Source organism: Colobus angolensis, unplaced genomic scaffold (assembly GCF_000951035.1).
Source record: "Colobus angolensis palliatus isolate OR3802 unplaced genomic scaffold, Cang.pa_1.0 Scaffold48, whole genome shotgun sequence".
NCBI classification, from domain to species: domain Eukaryota; kingdom Metazoa; phylum Chordata; class Mammalia; order Primates; family Cercopithecidae; genus Colobus; species Colobus angolensis.
Window position 1 is genome coordinate 3,284,250 of NW_012118265.1, and position 20,611 is coordinate 3,304,860.

The 20,611-nt window shown below is 36.4% G+C and overlaps 1 protein-coding gene across 2 annotated transcripts in view; it reads left to right on the top strand.

Annotated features, from left to right (window-relative positions):
• RNF13 (ring finger protein 13) overlaps positions 1-20,611 on the top strand; it is a 172,228-nt gene that overhangs the window by 46,123 nt on the left and 105,494 nt on the right. For both annotated transcript variants that reach the window (XM_011958945.1, XM_011958944.1), the window contains one exon: positions 15,438-15,563. In XM_011958945.1, coding sequence (XP_011814335.1) covers positions 15,438-15,563 — 126 coding nt within the window. The remainder of the gene's footprint in view (positions 1-15,437; positions 15,564-20,611) is intronic.

Below are 20,611 nucleotides of genomic sequence, written 5' to 3' on the forward strand. Positions count from 1 at the left end.
GTTTCACCATGTTAGCCAGGATGGTCTCAATCTCCTGACTTTATGATCCACCTGCCTTGGCCTCCCAAAGTGCTGGGATTACAGGCGTGAGCCACTGTGCCCGGCCCGAAGTATCTTACTTTTAAACTCTGCCCAGAGAGTTTAGGTGAGATAGTTTTTATAGGTCTAATTTATGTTCTGTATTTTGTAGCTTTTATAACATCCCTGGATTCCATCAGAATCATTTATAAGACATCAGGTATTTATATTATAACATATCAGTTGAAATTCTGTGTTTGCATTCTGTTTATATATGCCCCAATGTTAGGTTAATTGTATTTAAAGCCTATTTTAAAAAATACTATTCAAGTATAAGAAAATGACAAAGCCAAGGAATTTTGAGCTATTTGAGCTTTAATGCAAAAATGTGAATCTTTGCATGGATTAAAATATGGCACATCAGTGTTACGGAAGTTTTAAAAGGAAGATTTTATTTTATTTTTTTATTTTTTTATTTTTATTTTTTTGAGACGGAGTCTTGCTCTGTTGCCCAGGCTGGAGTGCAGTGGCCAGATCTCAGCTCACTGCAAGCTCCGCCTCCTGGGTTTACGCCATTCTCCTGCCTCAGCCTCCCGAGTAGCTGGGACTATAGGCGCCCGCCACCTCACCTGGCTAGTTTTTCGTATTTTTTAGTAGAGACACGGTTTCACCGTGTTAGCCAGGATGGTCTCGATCTCCTGACCTCGTGATCCGCCCGTCTCGGCCTCCCACAGTGCTGGGATTACAGGCTTGAGCCACCGCGCCCGGCCAATTTTATTTTTTTTATCTAGGTAAGTCCTGTGTTTGCAGTTTTATATTTTAATTGGCTGTTTAGGAAGTTACCTTTTCCATACAACCTTTTTAGACCTTGTGACCTTTGAGTACCATTAGTAATTAGTTTACAGTTCATTTGAAGAGTGTATTTATGTGTTTGGGCAAAATTGAGAACGATACAACTTTTTTTTTGGAAAACACGTTTTGTCTTTGAAAAGATAAATAATGTTTCTTAGCAGTATAAATATACTTTCCTATGTCCTCAAAAAATTGGTAAAGATTACCTTTCCCCTAACCCCTTTCCCCACTCTGCTTACGCCAATAATTATTATTGTATAATGTAACATACAACTCTATTTTTACTTTTTTCAAATGGATAACCAAGTATTAAAGAATCATTATTGAGTAGTTATTATGGTTTGGATATGATTTTTTCATCCCCACCAAATCACATGTTGAAATTTGATCTCCAGTGTGGGGGTGTTGGGAGGTGGGGCCTAGTGGGAGGTGTTTGGGTCATGGGGGCAGATCCCTCATGAAACGTCTTGATGCCATTCTCTCTCTGGCTAGATGGAATTAGTTCTAACGAAATGGATTAGTTCCCTCAAGAGTGGGTTGTTATAAAGCCAGGACACCCCTTAGGTTTGGTCCCTCTTCACATATGCCCACTTCTCCTTTGGCCTTCTCTGTCATGTTTTGATGCATCCCTAACCAGAAGCTGAGCAGGTGCCAGTGCCATGCTGCTTAAACAGCCTGCACAACCATGAGTTAAATAAAACTCCTTCCTTTATAAATAACCTGCCTCAGTTGTCCTGTTATAGAAACACAAAATAGACCAAGACAATAGTCAAGACTTTACATGTAGATGTGTAATGCTAGCAAGCAAGGTCTCTTGCTATACTTTTTATTATCAGTATAATTGGAATAATTTAGTTACACGTTGAGGGCTAGTCTGAGGAGAATCAAGCTTCTCCAGTTTTCTTGTTTCTATATTTTTAGGAAGTGCCTTGATAGGTGGAGGAGATAATGATTGTTAAAAAATTGAAAACAAGATTTATCTCTGGTAAGGAAGCTTTGATCAGTAAGCCAAGTGTCAGATTACCTGAGTATAATTATCAGTGGCAAATCTCATTTTCTGCAACACAACTCTTGAGCTAGATTTACCATGAACCACATATACTGTGTTTTGTAACCTGGTAGTCAGGGTATATTCTTTATGTTGAAGAGGAAGAAGACAGAGGAGATGACAGTGGGATGCAGATTTGTCCTAGACTATACTGTTCCTACTGTCCAGAACAAAGTTGCAAATAAGCAGTTTTTCTTATATGATATGTAATTTATTTCCCCTCATCATTATTCGTTAAATTAGTGCCCTGTATCATCACCAGTTAATTTTCCACAGACTAGGCTTGTTCTTTGAAAGTAATTTACCAGTTAATTTCAAAATTCTTATTACAGGAAATGATTTCGTTTAATATAAAGTCTTGAGATTAGAAGAGAGTTTTTTTCCCCTGGTGAAGGAAAATGCAAACATTGCAAAGAAACGTGATTGTTTGGATGGTTTATTTGTGCTACTTCCTTTGCAGGAAACAAGCTCACTGCCACTTAGTATATTTTTCCTCTCAGAACACTTACACGGTTTTGTGATGTGAAGAAAGCCTTGGTTAAGGCTCAATGTGCTGAACTTTCTCACCCTTACGTTACAGTATCACCCTCAGTTTGTAAACTAAAAGGTCAGAGTTCCTTTTTCAAAGGATAAATAAAGAAATAGCATTGTCAAAATAAAGAGTAAAACCATCTGGTTATACATGAAATAATAATTCTAAGGTCTAAGGACATTTTCAAATGCACATAGTTAGATGATATAAAAAGAATACTTTTGTAGTGAATTTTGAGCTTCTAAAATAAGCCCTTTCCTCTTAATTTCAAAAAGTCATGGTTGCTTATTCATTTATTAAATCAAGCAGGAATATAGCATTTCATTTGATTTAGAAAATAATTATTTTGTCATGACAAATTATCACTTAGAGAAGAGGGGAGGTAAAGACACACACACACAGAGGAAGTCAAAGGAGACTCAGGTTCTTTATTTCATAAATCACCATACTCCCTTCATTTTCTCATTGCATTACTGGGCATCTTTTTTGTTCACTAAGTAGTTTTTATTAGATTTTCTTACTGGCTTTCTCAGTTCAATATGGCAAAAGACTAATTTTTTATTCTGCTCATGAAAAAATATTTTTCTCATTAAAAGGGTGATATATGCTCACCATTAAAATTAAGATGATATAGATATGAAAAAGAATATGGCTCATGGAGTAGAAGAATTAGTATAATTAAAACGACCATACTGCCCAAAGCAGTCTACAGATTCAATGAAATTTCTATCAAAATATCAATGTCATTTTTCACAGAAATAGAAAAAAAAAATCCTAAAATTTATATGGAACCAGAAAAGACCTCAAATAGCCAAAGAAATCCTGAACAAAAAGAACAAAACTGGAGACATCACACTACCTGACATCGAAATATATTACAAGGCAACCAGGTGTGGTGGCTCACACCTGTAATCCCAGCACTTGGGGAGCCTGAGGTGGGTGGAGCATTTGAGATCAGGAGTTCAAGACCAACCTGGCCAACATGGTAAAACTCTGTCTCTACTAAAAATACAAAAATTAGCTGGGCATGGTGGTGAGCACCTGTAGTCCCAGCTACTCGGGAGGCTAAGGGAGGAGAATCACTTGAACCCGGGAGATGCATGTTGCAGTGAACTGAGATCATGCCACTGCACCCCAGCCTGGGCAACAGAGAGAGACTCCATCTAAAAAAACTGTGTGTGTGTGTGTGTGTATGTATAGTATTTGTACATATATACACACATATATACATATTACATACACACATGTATGTAACAAGGCTATAAAAACCAAAACAGTATGGTATTGATCTAAAAACAGACACAGAGACCAACGCTACAGAGTAGAGGATCCAGAAGTAAATTCACATGTTTATAGCCAAATGATTTTTGACAAAGGTGCCAAGAACATACATTGGGGACAGGACAGTCTCTTCAATAAAGAATGCTGGGAAAATTGGATATCCATATACAGAAGAATGAAACTGAACCCTTATCTCTGACCATATACAAAAGTCAACTCAAGATGGATTAAAGAATTAAAGCCCCAAAACTATAAAACTACTGGAAGAAAACATATGGAAAACACTTCAGGGCATTGATCTAGGCAAAGATTTTACAGCTAAGATCACAAAAGCACAGACAACAAAAAGAAAAATAGACACATGAGACTATATTGAACTAAAAAGCTTTTGCACAGCAAAAGAATCAACAGAGTGAAGAAACAACTTGTTGAATGGAAGAAGATATTTGCAAACTATCCATCTGACAAGGGACTAATATCCAGAATATATAAGGAATTTGAACATCTCAACAGTAAAAACACAGTCTGATTTTAAAAAGGGCCAATGATCTAAACAGGTATTTCTCAAAGGAAGACATACAAATGGCCAACGGGCATATGAAAAAAATGTTTAATATCACTAATCATCAGGGAAATGTAAAAACCACAGTGAGATAGCATCTTAATCCAATTAGGATGGCTATTATTAAAATGACAAAAAAATTACAGATTTTGGCAAGAATTCAGAGAAGAGGGAACTCATACACTGTTGGTGGGAATGTAAATTAGTACAACTACTATGGAAAACGGTATGGTGATTTCAAAAAAAAAAAAAACTGAAAAGAGGGTGGGGGAGAACTAAATATAGCACTACCATATGATCCAGCAGTCCCACCACTGGCTATTTATCCAAAGGAAAAGAAGTGTATCCAAGGGATACCTGCACTTGCATGTTTACTATATCACTATTCAGAATAGCCAAGATGTAGAATCAACCTACTGTCCATGAATATATTGATGAATTTTGAAAAGTATGTACATGGAATGTAATACTATTTGACTGTAAAAATGAATGAAATCATGTCATTTGTCGCAACATGAATGGAACTAGAGATTATTATGTTAAGTGGAATTATACAGGCAGAGAAAGAACAAATACCCAATGTTCTCACTCATTTGTAGAAGCTAAAAAAGTTGATCTTATGGATATTGAGAGTAGATCGATAGATACCAGAGGGTGGGGAAAGGGTGTGGTTGAGAGGGGGAGAAGAAGAGAAGTTGGTCAGTGGATACAAACATACAGTTAGATAGAAGGTATAAGTTCTAATGTTCCATAACAGAGTAGGGTGACTATAGTTAGCAATAATGTATTAAGTATATTTTCAAGTAACTAGAAGAGAGAACTTGAAATATTCTCAACACATATAAATGATAAATACTCAAGGTAATAGATTCCTCAAGTATCCTGACTTGATCATTACATGTTTTATGCATGAAACAAATTATCACATGCACCCCATAAATATATAAAATATTAAATATCAATAAAGTTTAAAAAGAAGAATATGAAAATCATACGTAATTCTACAATTAAAGATTATAGTGGCAGACGTTTGGGTACAACTGTGTGAACTTGTGTAGACACATTCACGCCTTCATTTTATGCACTTATATGTGCTATTTTGCAACTTATAAAATTGGCAATATGTTGGATGGCATATCCAATATCATGGATATCTTTCCATATACAAATCTATACATTCATATCATCATTCAAAATTATACAATTTATTATAGTACTTGAATTACACCATGATGTAACCAATCCCTTGTGTCACTGGACATTTAGATTGCTTTCACTTTTTAAAAATTGAAATACTTCAAGCATAGACTAGAGTTTAAGAATAACAGAGCATCCTGTATATCTGCTACCTAGAGGTTAGTATTTTTGAAAGAAGAAATAAAATATTACAGATACTACTGAAACATCCTTTTTATCCTACTGTATTCTGTTCCCTTACCTCGCTCCTTATAGATGATCGTTATCCTGAAACTTATGTATATCTTTCCCATTTATGTTCTAAAACATACATATATATATTTTTTTCTACCATATATACATCTATAAACGTTGTGCTTCCATTTAAATTTTCTTTGCTCTGGTTTTAAAACTTGCTTTTTCATCTAATACTGTATTTGAAATTTTTGTTATTACATATTCCTAATTCATTTTAATTGTTGCATACTACATTTTATGGGTATGCCCCAATTTATTTTTTCATTCATTTGCTGGTAGATGCTAGTTTTTTACTTTCTTTTTTAGTGAACATCTTTTAAATATATCTGCTTGTATACATTATATCTAGATGCCAATTCACACTTATCAAATTAGTAAAAATACGAGTCTAACAATATCCACAACTGACAAGGATATGAAACCAGGTATTTTTATATACTGCTGGTATAAAAGAATGTCCAGCCACTTTTTTTTTTTTTTTTGAGGCGGAGTCTCGCTCCGTCCCCCAGACCGGAGTGCAGTGGCCGGATCTCAGCTCACTGCAAGCTCCGCCTCCCTGGTTTGCGCCATTCTCCTGCCTCAGCCTCCCGAGTAGCTGGGACTACAGGCGCCCGCTACCGCGCCCGGCTAGTTTTTTGTATTTTTTAGTAGAGACGGGGTTTCACCATGTTAGCCAGGATGGTCTCGATCTCCTGACCTCGTGATCCGCCCGTCTCGGCCTCCCAAAGTGCTGGGATTACAGGCTTGAGCCACCGCGCCCGGCCTTGTCCAGCCACTTTGATGAATTCAGTAATATCTCCCTTCTTCTGTAAGTGATAAGTAATAAAATAATTCATTATATTTTACATTTGATATATTCCCTGTTTCATGAAACAAATGAATGAGTAATCATCACCTTTGAAATTAACAGAATAACTAATGGCAATAGCAGTACCTTTATTAAGGTATTATAATTGTTCTCCCTACTTTTGTTTGCCTGCACTATCCCTTCTTGCCAGTTGCCATTCTCTTTCAATTCTGAGTACTGAAATAATTCCTCTAGTTAGGATCTGACCATTTCCATCATCATGATCCCTTTAATCAGATTGATAAGCAAATTGTATCAACTTTAATTAACCAGGTTGTGTTCAACTATAAACTGAATTATAATGACAAATTGCAAATGGCAAGTGCTGTGGTAAGTGATGAATGAGTGAGGGTCTTTGTTGTGGTTGTGTTTGTTATGTTTTGGAAAACAGCATGTTTTTTGTCTCATTACCAAAGAATTCCTCTTAGTCTTGATTCTTTTTTTTTAAGATGGAGCCTCGCTTTGTCACCTAGGCTAGAGTGCAATGGTGCAATCTTAACTCACTGCAACCTACACCTCCTGGGTTCAAGCAATTGTTGTGCCTCAGCTTCCTGCGTAGCTGGGATTACAGGCATGCGCCACCACACCTGGCTAATTTTTGTATTTTTAGTAGAGACAGAGTTTCACCATATTGGCTAGGCTGGTCTCGAACTCCTGACCTCAGGTGATCTGCCTGCCTTGGCCTCCCAAAGTACTGGAATTACAGGTGTGAGTCACCGCACTCGGCCTATGTTTGTTTATAATACTAAAGGAGAATTTTTCTGATGCCTGTTTGGACTTTTTCTATTTGTTTCTGAACTCTTGCTATCAAAGATTTTGTTAAGAATTCTGTAGTTATTACATTTAACCTCTTTATGTTTTTACAGGATTTGTCAAATACTATAGAATATGAATTATGCATAAATCTCCTTTACTGGGTTGTACTGATTATGTGGCAATTGTAGAGGACATGCATTGCTAGTGTAAGCACAATCCACTTAGAATTCTTGTTTTTAGAAAAACTATTTTGTTGCATGTAGCTAGAATGGTAATGTTTGATTGGAATTTTTTTTTTTAGAATGATGATGTGGTTGTAGTATTAGTGTGAATGTAACTACCATTGTTTGGATATTTGATCCTTATGTTGAAATCTGATCCCTAGTGTTAGAGGTAAGGCCCAATGGGAGGATGTTTGGGTCAGGGAAGTGGATCCCTCATGAATGGCTTGGTGACTTCTGCCGTAGTGAATGAATTCTTACTCTTAGTTCCTGTGCGAGCTAGTTGTTCGAGAGTCTGGCACTTCTCTTCTCCTCTCTCATCATGTGATCTCTTCTCACACAGGCTCCCCTTCACCTTCCACCTTGCATGAGTGGAAGCAGGCCATCAGAAACAGATGCTGGTGCCATGCCTTTTGTGTGTGTGTGTGTGTGTGTGTGTGTGTGTGTGTGTTTTCTTGTATAGCCTGCAGAACTATGAGCCAAATAAACCTCTTTACAAATTACCCAGCCTCAGGTATTCCTTTATAGCAATGCAAACGCACAAAGACAGTAACGTATTAATTAAAAGGCATTGTCCTCCAGAGCGCACATTCATTTTGTTTTCTGAAATGTCAAGGTATTATATCCATTGAGTGAACACACAGTATCTGTGTGTACCAAATGAGAGGCGCACACCAGATGATCTTTTCTTTGTAGAGCTGGAATATCATAAAATCAAAATCCTAATAAATCGGTACTGTGTTAAGTAAAATAAAACTGAAGGTTACAGTCATTAAATGTTTGCAGTTATGCTATTGTTATTAAGAACTAAATTTGATAAAGACAAAAAGAATGTCAGCTGCATCTTTTATGATTTCCCTTTGCTTAAATCTCTCCATATCAATTCAAATAAAAAAGAAATTATTGATCTTATTTCCTAGCTTTATTCTGGACACTGATTTGTTGCCATCCTCCCTCCTTTTTTCTTTTAATGGCAAGGTCATTAGCAAACTCTTTATGTCTGCAGATTAATTTGAAGTAGTAAACTTTGGAAGAAGATATTTATTAATTTATATGTAAATGAAATTTTATTTGCAATCAGGTTATTCTGATGATATAAAGAAAGGTATAGTGGATGTTTAATAAGATATATTGTATTTAGATGGAACAACCAAAATTCCAAAACCAAGAGAAGAAAAACTAGGCATTTGGAGTATATTTCTCCTTAACTTATGTGATCTAAGAAATAAAATAAATAAAAACAAGCATCTCCATAAGATAAAAGTGTTTTTTCTGGCTGTCTGCAGAAGTGGTACTTGTCAATGGTTACAGTAGACTGGAGCCTGTACAAAGGAGCTAACCCTTTCAACACATTCATGAAACTTCTTTCTAGATATTTTTATATATATATATATATATAACAGACATTATGTTTGTTGTAATAACATCAACATTAATAGTAAAAGCAGGAACATTTAAGATATAGCCTCAAAAGCTGTCTTATTCATTGATCAGCTCTATACCCTCCTGTTTGGTTTTTTTGAGAGAGAGGATCTCACTCTATTTCCCAAGATGAAGTGCAATGGTGTGATCTCAGCTCAAAGTGCAGTGGTGTGATCTCGGCTCACTGCAGCCTTCCACTCCTGGGCTGAAGCAGTCCTCCCACTTTAGCCTCCCAAGTAGTTGGGACACAGGCATACACCACCACAGCCAGCTAATTTTTGTATTTTTTGTAGAGATGGGGTTTCGCCGTGTTGTCCAGGTGGTCTCAAGCTAATGAACTCAAGCAATCTGCTTCCAATCTTCCAATTTTTTTGTATACAGAAAAATTGGAATAGATGATCTTTCTTTCTGTCTACTAATTTTGGGTTTCATTTGGTGTTGTTTTTCTAGTTCCTTGAGGTTCACTGTTAGGTGGTTTATTTGAAATCTTTATGCTTTTTTGATATAAGCATTTGTTACAGGAAAGGGTCCTGATCTAGACCCCAAGAGAGGGTTCTTGGATCTCGTGCAAGAAAGAATTCAGGGTGAGTCCATAGAGTAAAGTGAAAGCAAGTTTATTAGGAAAGTGATGGAATAGAAGAATGGCTACTCCATAGACAGAGCAGCCCGGAGGGCTCCTGGTTGGCCATTTATATGATTATTTCTTGATGATATGCTAAACAAGGGGTGGGATTGTTTCTGTCTTCCCTTTTAGACCATATAGGGTAATTTCCTGATGTTGTCATGACATCTGTAAGCTGTCATGGCACTGGTGGTGTTACAAGAAAGGGATCCTGATCCAGACCCCAAGAGAGGGTCCTTGGATCTCATACGAGAAAGAATTCAGGACGAGTTTGCAGTGCAAAGTGAAAGCAAGTTTATTAAGAAAGTAAAGGAATAGAAGAATGACTACTCCATAGACAGAACAGCCTGGAGGGCTGCTGGTTGCCCATTTTTATGATTATTTCTTGGTGATATGCTAAACAAGGGGTGGATTATTTATGCCTCCCCTTTTTAGACCATATAGGTAACTTCTTGAAGTTGCCATGGCATTTGTAAAGTGTCATGGCATTGGTGGGAGTGTAGCAGTGAGGAAGACCAGAGGTCACTCTCGTCACCATCTTGGTTTTGGTGGATTTTAGCTGACTTCGTTACTGTAACCTATTTTATCAGCAAGGCCTTTATGACCTGTGTCTTGTTCTGACCTCTTATCTCATTCTGTGACTTAGAATGCTTTAACCATCTGGGAGTGCAGCTTAGTAGGTCTCAGTCTCATTTTTTGCCCAGCTCCTATTCAAGATGGAGTTGCTCTGGTTCAGACACCTCTGACACGTTTATTACTATAAACTTCCCTCTTAGTACTGCTTTTGCTGTATCCATATATTTTGGTATGTGGCAGTTTTGTTTTCATTTGTTTCAGGAAATTTTAAATTTCTTTTCTTAATTTCTTTATTCACCCATTGGTTATTCAGGAACATTTTGTTTATTTGCCATACATTTGTGAAGTTTCCAAGGTTCTTCTTGTTATTGTAGTCTATTGGGGCCAGAAAAGATAGTGGTATGATTGCTACTTTTTGAATTTTTCAGACTTGTTCTGTGGCCTAAGATAAGGTATATTCTGAAAATGTTCCATATGCTGATAAAAATAATGTCTTTTCTGTAACTGTTGGGTGAGATGTTCTGTAAATGTCAGGACCTTTAGGTTATTGATTCTTCATTGATTTTCTGTCTGGATGATCTGTACATTTCCGAAAGTGGTGTGCTAAAGTTCCCTACTATTATTGTATTGTAGTCTCTCTCTCCCTCTGGATCTGTTTATGTTTGCTGCATATACTTGGCTGCCTCATATTGGTTGCATAAATAGTTATAATTGTTATATCATCTTGCAGAATTGACCCTTGTATCATATATATAGATCTTCCTTGTCTCTTTTTACACTGTTTGATGATTTGTAGTCTGTTTTATTTGATATAAGTGTAACTACTACTGGAATTTCATTTTTCACCCCTCACTTTTGGACTATATATATGTTTATAGGTGAAGTGGTTTTTTTGTAAGCAGCCTAGTATTGGGTTTTGTTTCTTTGTCTATCCAGCCATTTTGTGCCTTTTAGTTGGAGAATGGATTCCGTTTACATTTAGTGTTATTGATGAGTTAAGACTTTTACTTCCATTTTGTTGATTGTGTTTTGTATTGTAATTTTTCTCTTCCTTTCTTACTATCTTCCTTTGTGGTTAAATGATTTTCTCTGATAGTGCTTTTTAATTAATTGCTTTTTATTTTTAGAGAATCCGTTACAGGTTTTTACGTTGTCAGTACTATAAGGCTTACAAACCCGTCTTATAACAAGTTATTTAAAGCATGACATTTTAAGTCACATAGGAAAGAATAGAAACAAATGAGAATGAAAAAAAAAATTCTCCACTTTAACTCTGTCCCTCACATTTTGGCTTTTAGTTGTCTCAGTTCACATATTTTTATATTACCTATCTCTTACTATGTTGCTGTAGCTGTAATTTTTTTTGTTTGTTTTTCTTTCTTTTAAATAACTGTTTTAAATAGATTTGTCTTCTGGACATAACTAGAGTTATGAGTGGATTGCACACCACAATTATGGTATGAGTATTCTGGGTTTGTCTATGTACTTAATTTTACCAGTGGGTTTTAGACCTTCAACTATTTTTTTTTCTAATTATTTTAGCACATTAGTCTTTTTTCTTTCAGATTGAATAATTTTCCTTAGCATTTCTTGTAAGACAGGCCTGGTGGTGGTAAACTCTCTCAGCTTTTCTTTATCTGGGAAAAACTTTGTTTCTTATGTTTGAAGGATAACTTTACTGGATTTAGTTATTCTTCGATGATAGGTTTCCTTTCTTCCTCCCTTCCTTCCTCCCCCCCCCTTCACTTTTTGCTTTTTGCTCCTCTTCATTACGATCTTCTCTGCTCCTCTCCTCCCCTCCCCTTTCCTCCCCTCCTTTCTCCTTCCCTCTCCTTTCCCTTTCTGTCCTTTCCTTTCTTTCTCTGTTTCTCTGTTTCTCTAGTTATTCCACTCCCTCCTGGCTTGTATTGTTTTTCAATGAAAAGTCTGTTGCCACATGAATTGGAACTCCTTTGCATGTTATTTTCTTTTTTTTTCTTGCTGCATTTAGGATCCTCTCTGTGTCCTTGACCTTTGAGAGTTTAATTAGTGTATGTCTTGGGGTAGTCTTATTTGGGTCAAATTTGTTTGTTCTCTCACCTTCCTGTTGCTGGTTATTTATATCTTTCTCAAGTTTTGTAAAGTTTTTTATTATTATTTTTTGAATAAGCTTTCTATACTTTGCTTTTGCTCAGCTCCCTCTTGAACACCTGTAATTCTTAGAGTTGGTCTTTTGAGGTAATTTTCTTTATCTTGTAGGAGATCTTTATTGCTTTTCACTCTTTTCTTTTTTCTCTTCTGTGTATTTAAAAATAGGCTGTCTTTGACTTTGCTGATTCTTTCTTCTCCTTGATCCATTCTGATGTTGAGTGCCTCTAATGAATTTTTCAGGTCAGCAGATATACTTCTCAGTTCCAAAATTTGTTTGGTTTAGACAGAATTATTTCAATTTTTTTGATTAAAATTTTCTGATAAATTTCTGAATTTCTTTTCTGTGTTATCTTGGAGATCACTGAGTTTCCTTAAAACTGCTATTTTGAATTCTTGCTTAAAAAGTTCACATATTGCCATCTTGTTAGGGTTGCTTATTGGTTTCTTGCTTTGTCCATTTGGGGATCATGGTTCCCTGCTTGCTGTTGTTTCTTGTGGATGTATATCTGTGTCTTTGCATTGAAAGATTAGTTATTTATTCCATTCTTCTCTGTCTGGCTTGTTTTGGTTTCTATTGGATGTGTTTGGTTAGAGGTTATTTACTGCTACGTTACTGCCTCCTTTTTGGCTTTAGGTGATGCCTTAAGCTTAGGTTCACCTTGGCTGTAGTAAATTATCAAAGTGCTGCCCTTCCCAAAGGGGCAGGTCCCAATGGGGATATCTTGACAGTGTGGGAAGGCTGGCTGTGGAGGTTTATGCCCAGTGGACCTGTGGGACAAACCTACTGTATGGTGCTACTGAATAGCTACTGTGATTTGGCATCTCTTTTGGTAGAGTTACAAAGGAGGGCTCTACTTTCTAGGGCTAGGGATTGTAGTCCTGCTTCTCCTCTTAGTCTCTATCTACCTCATGGATATTTCTCCCTTCAGGTACTTGTGATGCTTTCTGTGGGTTAAGGAAGGGACACATCTCCTCCTAGGGAACCCAAGATAGTGGGCAATTTGGTTCCACCTTGGTCTTACTTTTACAGTAAGTTGAAACAGTGAGTTGAGGGGAAATTTTCCTTGCAGTTGGTGCTGGGCAAAATGGGGGGAGGGGCATCGTGGATGTGCAAGTCTAATTCTCTGTCTACTGGGAGATTTTTTTACTTCTCTGTGGCCCTGGGAATGATCTCTCCTTATATTTGAGTTCTGGCTTATTTCTGGCCATAATCTCATTGCTGTATATTTGTTTTCCTTTTTCTGTGTAGGGGAGTCAAACCAGCTTGCTTCTGCATCACCATTTTGGAACTGGAAGTCAACCTATATGGCTTGCGTTTAATTGCTATAATAACAGTGTTGAAAAAGATTTCCTACACTATGTTATTTGGCATTGAAGCAAAAAGTGTTTGCAGCAAGGCACTGAGAGCAGGGTGCACATTTAACAAGAATAAAGCAAATATTCATCATTGGAAGGATGACCACAGTTGTACTTCCTTGCAAAACAAAAACCAAGTGCTTTATGGGATTAAGAAGAGGAGCTATTATATGAGCAAATGAAAGAGTGATAGATTTTATACCCAAGATATGTACAGACATTTTCCATATCACAAGCTGAGCGATATAATTTCAGGGAGGAGAAATTGCCAAATCCTGTGGAATAGATGATTGGTGTGACCAGTTCAGGCACCATACAGAACTGTGGTTAAGGCATTGTCTCATAGCTTTAATTGCCTCCTTCCTTTATAAATGAAATCAATGAATTTGATCATCTTTTTATGTGTTTATTCACTTTTTACATATGTTAAGATAGTCATTTGATTTTTCTGTTTTAATCTGTTACCAGGTTTTTGTTTTTGTTTTTTTTTTTTTCCAAGATGGAGTTTTGCTCTGTTACCTAGGCTGGAGTGCAGTGGCACAATCTTGACTCACTGCAGCCTCCGTCTCCTGGGTTCAAGCCATTCTCCTGCCTCAGCCTCCCAAGTAGCTGGGACTACAGGCATGTGCCACCATGCTTGGCTAATTTTTGTATTTTTAGTAGAGATGGGGTTTTGCCATGTTGGCCAGGCTGGTCTTGAACTCCTGACTTCAGGTGATCCATCTGCCTCGGCCTCCCAAAGTGCTGGGATTACAAATGTGAGTCACCGCGACCGGCCTGTTACTACATTTTCTTATGTCAAACCATCCTGCATTCCTGAAAGCAACTTGCTGTTTACTTTTTAAATTCATGGTTATCTTGTGAACATCTTTTCAGTTTAGTGTGTACAGGTCTTCCTCATATTTTTAAATGGCTGCATTATTTACCTATTGTATAAATATACTATAATTGTTTAAATAGCTGTCTTTTGGATATGCGTGATTTCCAGTTTTTGCTATTAAAAATAATGTACGAGGCCAGGCGCGGTGGCTCACGCCTGTAATCCCAGCACTTTGGGAGGCAGAGGGTGGATCACAAGGTCAGGAGATCAAGACCATCCTGGCTAACACAGTGAAACCCCATCTCTACTAAAAATACAAAAAAATTAGCCGGGTGTAGTGGCGGGCGCCTGTAGTCCCAGCTACTCTGGAGACTGAAGCAGGAGAATGGCGTGAATCCGGGAGGCGGAGCTTGCAGTGAGTCGAGATCGCGCCACTGCACTCTAGCCTGGGCGACAGAGCGAGACTCTGTCTCTAATAATAATAATAATAATAATAATAATAATAATGTACCAATAACTGTCTTTCCACATACACCTTACATACTCAGGCTAGCATTTCTGCAGAATAAATTTCTAGAAATGTATTTATTATGTGCATTTCATTGTCTGCTAACATGAAAGAAAGTTAATTTTTAAGACATATTTGCTTGGTTTGAAAATGTCAAATATTGTTAGAAAATATACCAGTGGTTGTCTTTGGGGTGATTGGCTTATGTATGCGTTTGCTTATCATTATTATTTTTTAACTTCAATACAAAAGATAGAACTTATTTTAGAAAACTAAATGCTTTATGAAAGCAAATGCTGCTTTAGAAGTTCTGTGATTGTGAGCAATTGTGGATGCCCAATAATACATCTAGCATAATGCAAAACATGACAAATTGAAAAGATATTTGTAGAAGTAGGTTGATTGATTTATTGACTGAAAGAGAGAGATAATTTTTACCAACTCTTTTTCAGGGTTTTTTGATTAACTCAAAACCAGAGAATGCCTGTGAACCCATAGTGCCTCCACCAGTAAAAGACAATTCATCTGGCACTTTCATCGTGTTAATTAGAAGACTTGATTGTAATTTCGATATAAAGGTATGGTTTTCTTTTTTCGTTTTTTGTTTCCTATTTGTTTAGTTAGCTAATTTAAATCCTCCCTTGTTTCAGAAAACATTTAAAATTTAAAATCCAGTAAGATTGAAAATAAACTGGATGCATAGAATAGAAATAACTTTTACTGGTTCTAAGAATTTTCAGGCATTTGTTGGACATCTTGAACTGTGGTTTAACAGTGGAATCTTACTTGATCTCATGTAGGAATGAAAACTTAACTTCAGCCTTTAGTTTTATGCCTTTACCCTTCCAGTATCAATCTCAAACCTACATCTATACCTGTATCTACATTGTCATTGAGGTTTCTCTTTTGTAATAAGTTAAATCTGCCCCGTATAAAGTTTTTTCTCTCTGACATGTGTTAAGCTAGCATTTCAGATAGTAAAATGAGGTTTACCCACCTCGCTCACCATGTATCACCAGTGCTGCTCTAGATGTATGGTTTTTTAAAGTCTGTTTTAGGATTAGCATTGGCTAAGGAGCCACATTAAGGCCTATGTAAAATAAACCTTGATGTAACTGTTACTGGACTACCTCAGAGCTGAGTGTCATATAGTGTCTTGCATGTATCTCCCAGAATAGGACATGGGCTATTATTTCATGTTGCTTGGTCTTAGATAATTTGTCTGTTCAGCAAGAAAAACCGCCCTGTCATGCTGTGCATGAATTTTCTCTGCAATTTTGATTGCATGGAAGAAATGATACTTCCATAATAAACTTATGAGAAGAATAAAATAATAAATATAAAGGAATTTGAAAATGTATAGCACTGTGTAAATGATAGGTATCATTACTACTTTATGTTAGTTCCCAGTATAGACTCTCAATTGCCTTTAAATGGGAATAGATTAGAGTTTGAAGTCAAAGTAGTAGATTTCCTGCTCCTCAGAGTTGTTTATGATAGTTTATATTTAACTGTTTTATCCAGAACTAAACTATAATAATTAGAGGTTGCTTCAGTTAAAATTAAATGTTATTATAATGTTTCATTAATTTCTTGCTGCTAAGAAATTAAAAGTAAACTAATTCTATTGATCCCAAGGTCTACTGCACTATTATGCTATGTAATTTGTGGACTCAGTACAGTCTGATAGTTAGAAATTAGAATACTTTTTTGTTGTTGTTATAACTTTCCTTTACAGACAGGGATGGGAGATGGTACTCTTTGAAAATTAGGGAAATACTGTTATTGAATATCTGTTTTTGAAGATGAAACCACAACTCGGGAATGAATACAGTAGGCTTGTTAGCCTTCTTGTCCCTTTAGTGGATCCTCATCATGAGTCTGAGTACTTCCAAAGGAGTTTAATGATTTAGTCATTAGTCCAGCTCATCTCTTTTCACTGCTTGTCTTGAATTTTATGTTGCAGCCATACCGCCTACCTGAACTCTCTCAACTGGCTGTGCCATGCTGATCATACATTTGTGCCTTTACATGTGCTATTTTCTCTGTCCAAGATCTCTGCTCCAATGATCTTTACCACTCATTTATCTGTCTCATCAGTTACGTGCTAGCTGAGGATGTTACCTCCTCAGGAAGCCTTACTTTTCTCTCTGCTTCCTCTGTTGCAGTGCAGACCATTCTAGCTCAATGTGCCACCCTTCCACTTTGCAAATACTTCCTTCATTGCGTTTTATCACATTGTTATTACTTTTTATTGAATATATATATATATATCTCATTTGTGAATTGATGGTGTTTAACGTTCATGTTTTAACCATATTTATATATCCAATTTGTATTACAGTACATGGTAAGCAATCAATAAAGACATTAAATCAAACTATGTAATAGCCTTTTGCTTATGTGTCTAATATATTCTTGAAAAACATGTACATATGAAAAACATGGAAAAAGGTTTCAGTTGAGCCATTCTAATGTTAGAAAGGGAAATGTTAACAAAATTCTCGTACTTTACCATGTAGGCACAGTAAAATGAATAAGGCTCTAGTCTGTTGTACATGTTCTTTAACTTGGTTATTTTTTCTTCCACAAATATACAGTGGAGTATATTCTGGCCATTTAAGGCTGAAGATTCCTTACTTATGTCATTCCTAATGATTTCTGTTTTTGTCAGAGTTGTATAAATTTCTGGAACATCAGTTTACAGGGAGACACAATGATTACAATCAAGGTCTGGAAACAGAGTATATACACTTCAATCTCATCTTTATCATTTACTAGCAGTATGACCTTGGACAAGTTATTCTACCTCTGTCTGCCTCAATTTTCTTATCTGTAAAATAAGAATTATAATGTTCCCTATATCATAGGATTGTTGGGAGGATCAGATGAACTAATCAATGTTACATGCCTACCCAACAGCACCTTGCATACAGGAAGGAGGCAGTGGGTCTTAGCTGTTGATGTTTTATGCTTTTTACCATTAGAATTAAATAGAATAAGGGTAAAGATGGCAAAATTGCTGACTTTTTGGAAATCAAATTGTCTGATAAGTCACATATGATATAGCAACTCCGTGTCAGCTGTTGTATAAAATTTCTAATTTGGCTTATAAAGACAGTTTAATCATACCATTGTGGAAAGTATGTTTCATAAATTTGTAGTAGTAAGAATTATGCATCACCTATCAAGGTAGTGTGACTGGGTAAGGATAAACTCATTATGGTTACTGGAAAAGCAACTGGAATCGCACCCTAAAGAAAATTTCCTTTCTAGGGTGGTTACTGATAGATAAGCTGTTAGCCTTATTAGCTGTACTTTTCATATCAGAAATCTCTGACTGCATTTAATGAGCTTCCAAAATGGTTATATACAGTTTTATATTAAGTGTATTGTGGAATTTAGTCATCAATGTTAATTTTTTTTTTTTTTTTGAGACGGAGTCTTGCTCTGTCGCCCAGGCTGGAGGGCAGTGGCTGGATCTCAGCTCACTGCAAGCTCCGCCTCCTGGGTTTACGCCATTCTCCTGCCTCAGCCTCCCGAGTAGCTGGGACTACAGGCGCCCGCCACCTCGCCCGGCTAGTTTTTTGTATTTTTTTAGTAGAGACAGGGTTTCACCATGTTAGCCAGGATGGTCTCGATCTCCTGACTTCGTGATCCGCCCATCTCGGCCTCCCAAAGTGCTGGGATTACAGGCTTGAGCCACTGTGCCCGGCCATGTCATCAATGTTAATATATATATAATACTTCTTTTCAGAATTGCAGATAAATACCTCTTGTAGATAATCAATAATGGCTCATTCGTGTATATCCGCAATTTTGTATGATGCATTGACTTAAAATAGTTAGAAAATGATATATTTCCTTATTTATTACATAGCTTACTAGGACTGAGTACTGAGGAAAACTTAATTCAGCTTCATACATAATACTACAGTTGATGGTAGTGCAGGGTTATATTTTGGCGTGTCTCTTATCTAAAATGACATACAAATTATCTTAGACAAAGGAGAATTGGCTCTATCTTTTAAAGTTTTCCTTGGAGAAAGGAACTCTTTGTTTTAGACCACAACGAGAAAAGAAACGAGGAATAAAAATTTATCGAGATACTTCAGATGATTAATGTTGGTGGGTATTTCAGGATTTTTACACTTCTTTTAGTTTTTTTAAAAAAGATTAAATAAACCTACACTTTTCTTCTTCTTTAAAAGGAAATGAATAAGTGGAATATATGTTATAGTTTTTAAAATGGCATATTTTCTTCATATAAACCATCCCAAGTGATTTGTGACTCAAAGATAGCCACAAAGGCAGCGGAAATGCAATTAACAATTCCTGGAGGAAAGGGAATTACTTTCCAAATAAAGAGAGCCATTGTTTTAATTTTTTATCTTCTGTTGAGAGAAACATATATGAACCTTTTAATCTGTCTTACCTTGAGGAGTGCAGCAAAACCCATGCTCAGAATGAATGTTTGAGTATGTAGAATATCCAAAAAGCCAGTAAGAAGAACTATTGATTACATGTCAGGTACTTACTCTAAAAGTAATCACTTATACTGACAAAAACTGTATCCTCTGAAAAATACAGCTCTTTAGAGGAAAAGCAGAACAGTGCTATTTTGTCTCTGTATGATGCTGTTCTTTACTGTGACAAAACATAATTGTTTGGAAATGTTAGTTTTTGGTGAGTATTTGAGATTAAAAAATATTGTTGGCACTTTGGCAAATAAATTAAGGCTATATTAAATCTTGTAATTAGAAAGTTGACTTTGAAGCATTCTGAGGGAGACATTTCTCAGAAGGCTTGAATTGGCATCCCAGTGAGAAATACGACTTTAAAAAAAATCTGTAAAAATACCTAGTAATTGAAAGGCCATTAAAATAATCACTTAACATTGAACTTTCAGAGCGATACAATTTTCTGTATCTATAACTGAATAAAGACAAGTTATAAGAAAAACTGCCCATTGTCATTTCGGTACCAGATGCTTTCATTACTTGGATATAATGGCAAGTCACCAATTTCTTTGAGTATCCAATTTACTGTATTTTAGCTGGACTTTAGGGAACGCTGGTAAACAGAAATGGTGCAACATATGCACCTTATTCAGCAGTGTGTGCTGAATCTTATTCTATCTTATGTGTGAATGAGTATTTTTGAAAAATGCAGCTGCAAAGCCATCTAGGCCAGTTATCAAGGCTGAAAGGACTTAGATATTATTCTCCCTTCCCACATCCCATTTTTTTTGGCATGAATGGAGGTACATTTGGATTGTAGATGATAAGGAATATGTTGGGTCTCTTCAGAGCTATTTTCTGCTGTAATGTGGCTTTTATAAAACTTAACTGGGATACAGATACAAAACTTAACTGGGATACTTTACCTGACTTCTGCCTCTCTCTCAAGTTTCATCTCTACTTTGCCACTCCTCCCACCTCATAAGAATTTACAAGTCCCCATATGTGCTGAGCAGTGTCTCCCACTCTTAGTTTCTGTCATGTCCTCCATCTGGCATGTCCTCCTTCTACTTGTCTGTCTGGCCAATCTGACTTTATTTTAGATCTAAGATAAACTATGTCCTGTCTGAAACCTTTCCTGAAGTTCTTCAAGGTAGAACTCATCC